The following is a 4,495-nucleotide window of genomic DNA, read 5'->3' on the forward strand; positions in this document are numbered from 1 at the left end:
TATATACTGTATATGCAAACTGATTTGTAGCATACTTAACATGCTTGATAAGAAAATGTCTCCCCGTTACTCTTTAGTAATATATAAATCATTCCTTCTGTTAAGTGGCTCTTGCTGCGACAATACATTTGTTAATCTATGCAAAGCAGTTATACATTTGCTTTTTTGAGTATTTAAAGGTCGGTCCAGTTCTGAAAACACAACTTTGAAAAATTAAATTAAGCCTTCTTAATCGTAACCCAAATGTGTTCAATGTACTGGTCTAAGATTTTTAAGTATAAGTAACATTTGATGATCTATGTTTTCACAGAACCATATCAGGAGTCGATCGGGGACTATAACGTTATGAGCAACGATGAGATGCAGATAGAGGTAGATTTTTTCCTTTAAAATTTTTTTAATTTTCACTTTCAGAATTTCTTAATTTCATCACTCTTGCATCCTGCAGGGGCAATGAAATTAGGATCTGTCCTCCGTAATCTTTAGCTGGTTTCACCAGGAACATGAAGTGAAGTGGGGGAAAGCTGTTCTCTGAACTAAAGAATCCACAGAATGACCAGAAACGAGCACAATGTTTGCAAAAGAGAATTAGAGCTACCATCTTTGAAAAGGGTTACCTATAGCAGCAAAGGCATTCTGGTGTCATTTCCTCTACAGTCACTAACAACCTGAACATAATCACCAGCCCAACACTAAATAAAACAACCCATCTGAACAATGAACCTGAAAAAATCCACCCATTTCTGTCCCAAGACTACCCAGAATGCACTGCGGCTCACACAGTCTCTTGCATTCAAGTACATTTAATTTCAGTAATTCAGAACTTTCTGTTTCTGTCCAATTTCATTATGTAATGAAACCAAAACACAACTTTTATTTAGAAAATTATCAATATGAACCTAAATTTAATGTTTAACCTTCATTTCCTTTTAGAGCAACTTCAATTTCTGTGTTGATGTTTTGTAACTTACAGGTTGCAACTGAATGCAACAGAAAATTTAACATGATCCAAAAAAAGAAAGTAATGTATTAATTTTCCTGTCAGTTATTAAACAAACTCATCCTGCAGAGACTCTGACTCTCTGCTTTATTAATCAATAAATCAGATAAGAACATTTGGAAGGCCTTCCCGCAGTCTCGAGTAGCGTGTTTTGGTCCCGCCCACTCTATATGAGCATTCTCATTGGTTAATGTTCCTGTCCGTTATTAAACGTTGTGGAGCGACTCTGCCTGAGTTCAGCCTTCTCTCCTGACACTGAAGTCCCAACCAATGAGCTCCTTCTGTTCCTGCACAAAGACAACATTTTAAACAGTCTGACTGATGAGGGGTGAGTCAGTGTTTTAGCTTTTTTTATGGCTATGAAATTATGAAAAACTACACTGAAAGTATTTATTTTATAACAATTAATGTTACATTTCAAATTTTAACATGACATTTCATATGCCCTGAATTCTTAGGACTTCTTTGAAATCATTGAAGACCCTGAGTTTTACCTGGTACCTGGATTTTACTGAGTACTTATGTATATTTATTATTTCATTTATTCCAACTCTTTTGTGTATTTTAGATTATTGACTGTCAAGGAATGTGTATTATTTGCACTCGCCATGCTCAGTTTTCACTGCTCTTTGATTGTTCTGGTGAAGCCTACACCTGGTTGTTTTGGGAATCCCTTTTTTCCACGGCATTGCCTTTTCTTCAAATGTTTTACATTTATTCCCAGTTTGTGCTGGTTTCGGATTAAACTTTTGATTTTGAACTTGTTATAGACTTCTGCTTTACAATCTCTGGGTGTCGTTGCTGACTCGTCAATTTTGAATAAATAAGTTCAAGTCAAGTTTATTGTATTCGCATCACGTGTGGTACATGAGGTGGAACAAAATTGTGTACTCAAGGTCCCAGTTACACCCAAAAGTAGCAATAAAAAATAAACCAAAAACATAAATAAATAAATAAACCAAATAAGGAAAGTAGTTTTTGACAGGTCAAAATGACATGGTGGCTATGAGATGTTTGTTAACAATTAAATTCAGTTCAATTTATTTCTAAAGCTCCACATCACAACAGAATCGTCTCAGGGACTGAACAGAAACATTCATATATAAAAATAATAATTTAACAGAAACATTAATATATAAAAATAATAATTGAACAGAAACATTCATATATAAAAATAATAATTTAACAGAAACATTAATATATAAAAATAATAATTGAACAGAAACATTCATATATAAAATAATAATTGAACATTATTTATCAGAGGAGCAGCTTTGAGTTTAACTCCATCACTGAACTCTCATCTTGAACAAGCATGAAGGCGACAGTGGAAAGAAAAACTCCCTCATGAGGAAGAAACCTTTAGCAGATCCAGGATCAGGACAAGAGGACCATCTGCTTCAACCGGCTGGGTTTGGTAGGAACAGATACACAATGGCAGGTCCAGAATCACATGTTCAGATAGAAATAGTATCAAATGAAAAATATTCAATTTTAACAATCCATTTAAGGAAATGAGGTCAATTTGTCCTCTAGTAGTCTAAGTCTATAGCAGCATAACAAGCCGACCCTAACTATAGGATTTATCAAAAAGGAAAGTCTTAAACTGGACAATGTGTCAGCCTCATGGACAGAAACTGGAAGTTGGTTCCACAAGAGAGGAGCCTGAAAACTGAAAGATCTGCCTCCCATTCTGCTTTTGTAAACTCTAGGAACCACAAGTAAACCTGCAGTCTGAGAGTGAAGTGCTCTGTTAGGAAAATATGGAACAATAAGATCTGTAATATAAGATGGAGCTAGGTTGTTGAGAGCTTTGTAGGTTAGAAGTAAGATTTTGAATTCTATTCTGGATTTGACAGGGAGCCAATGGAGAGAAGCTAAAACTGGAGAGAGATGATCTCTCCCAGTAACTCCAGTTAAGACTCTGGCAGCAGCATTTTGGATCAACTGAAGACGTTTTAAAGAAGTATTTGGACACCCAGATAATAAACCATTGCAATAGTCCAGTCTAGACGTGACAAATGCATGGACCAGTTCTTCTGCATCATCTTTAGATCAGATGTTTCTAATGTTAGTGATATTACGCAGGTGGAAGAAGGAGGTTCTAGTAACGTTTTTAATGTGGGGGATAAAAGACACGTCCTGATCAAAAATAACACCAAGATTTTTAACATTAGAGCTGGATATAATCTGGAAATCACAGAGAGGTCTAGTGTTGACTAACACTTATTCTGTTAAATCATTGTTGAACTCTAATAAAAACTATCTTTGTTCCTGTTTTCCTACAGGACTGTTTGTCCCAGCAGTGTCCCCAGCCGTCCAAGATCCGTGTCCTCGTCCTGGTCCTGCATGGTGGTAACATACTGGACACTGGCTCTGGTAAAACAGTAACTTAATCCTGTAGCATTTTATGAAAAACAGTTCTATACATAAATAATTATTTTTCTAAAAAAAAAATAAAGGTTAGGTGAACCCTGTAGCTTATTTGGGAACCAGAAACTTTTTGTCTGAACAACTGTTTTATGTATTTAAATTGTGGAAATCATAAAACTTTGCAGGTGTCACTCTGTACAAGGTAACTACTGGTATTGTAAACTATAATGAAAATATAGAAATGCACTGAAAACATTAAATATTGCTGCACTCAGAACCCCTGTGAGGCATCAAAGGATTAAGCTGATAGAAATAGATTCATATTTTTTATAAAAACAAACAGGACAGCCATGTCTCCCGCCACTGAGGGATTTGAGTAATGAATGTTTTATAGCTTGGAGGTGAGTGTTTTTCTAGACTGGAATTGAACAGAGAATGTAAGTAAACCTAAATGTTTTTGGTGCAAGATATTCTGGTGGGTAGGAGTTACTCTGGATCCTGGAGGGAGACGTTCACCACCAGTGAAGCCAGTGCGTGGCCAGTGGTGGCCTTTGATTCCCTAAACAACCAGGTGTGGGCTTTGTCAGATTTATTACAAAGCTTTGGAGAACACCCAGCAGTCACAGAAGATCAATGCATTTACAAGTTGACACTTATCAATACTTTCACCTGTCTGCGGCTCGGACCCGTTCTGACTTCCTGAACAGAATAAATCTGTTTTGTAGAAACTCCAACCACCAGGCCCCAGCCCCAACCACTTTGTGCTTTCTACGGTCAGTTGTCTGTAGTGGCCGTCTTGAACTGGGTTGTATCCATTAAGTCTTAGATGTACACCCAATGAACCGTTCCTGAAAGTTTTATAAAAACTCTCCAGTGGTTTATGCCAAAAATAATAACATGATACCTTGAAAAATAAGCAAGGTACTGACTTCCATCGTGGTGTGTGGCACAAGAAATGGTCCTTTCAAAAGTTTCAAAAACAGTTTTCAAAAACAGAGTTGCCAAATTAAAATCCAACATGGCTGCAACACACACACACTTTATATATATATATATATATATATATATATATATATATATATATATATATATATATATACATATATACATATATACATATAT

At 35.9% G+C, this 4,495-nt stretch overlaps 1 protein-coding gene across 1 annotated transcript in view; it reads right to left on the reverse strand.

The window, feature by feature from the left end:
* LOC119424597 (membrane-associated phosphatidylinositol transfer protein 2) overlaps positions 1–4,495 on the reverse strand; it is a 37,548-nt gene that overhangs the window by 20,909 nt on the left and 12,144 nt on the right. The window contains exon 8 of the mRNA XM_037692085.1: positions 3,864–3,871. Coding sequence (XP_037548013.1) covers positions 3,864–3,871 — 8 coding nt within the window. The remainder of the gene's footprint in view (positions 1–3,863; positions 3,872–4,495) is intronic.

This window comes from Nematolebias whitei, chromosome 18 (assembly GCF_014905685.2).
Source record: "Nematolebias whitei isolate Nwh7 chromosome 18, NemWhi1, whole genome shotgun sequence".
Classification (NCBI taxonomy): Eukaryota; Metazoa; Chordata; class Actinopteri; order Cyprinodontiformes; family Rivulidae; genus Nematolebias; species Nematolebias whitei.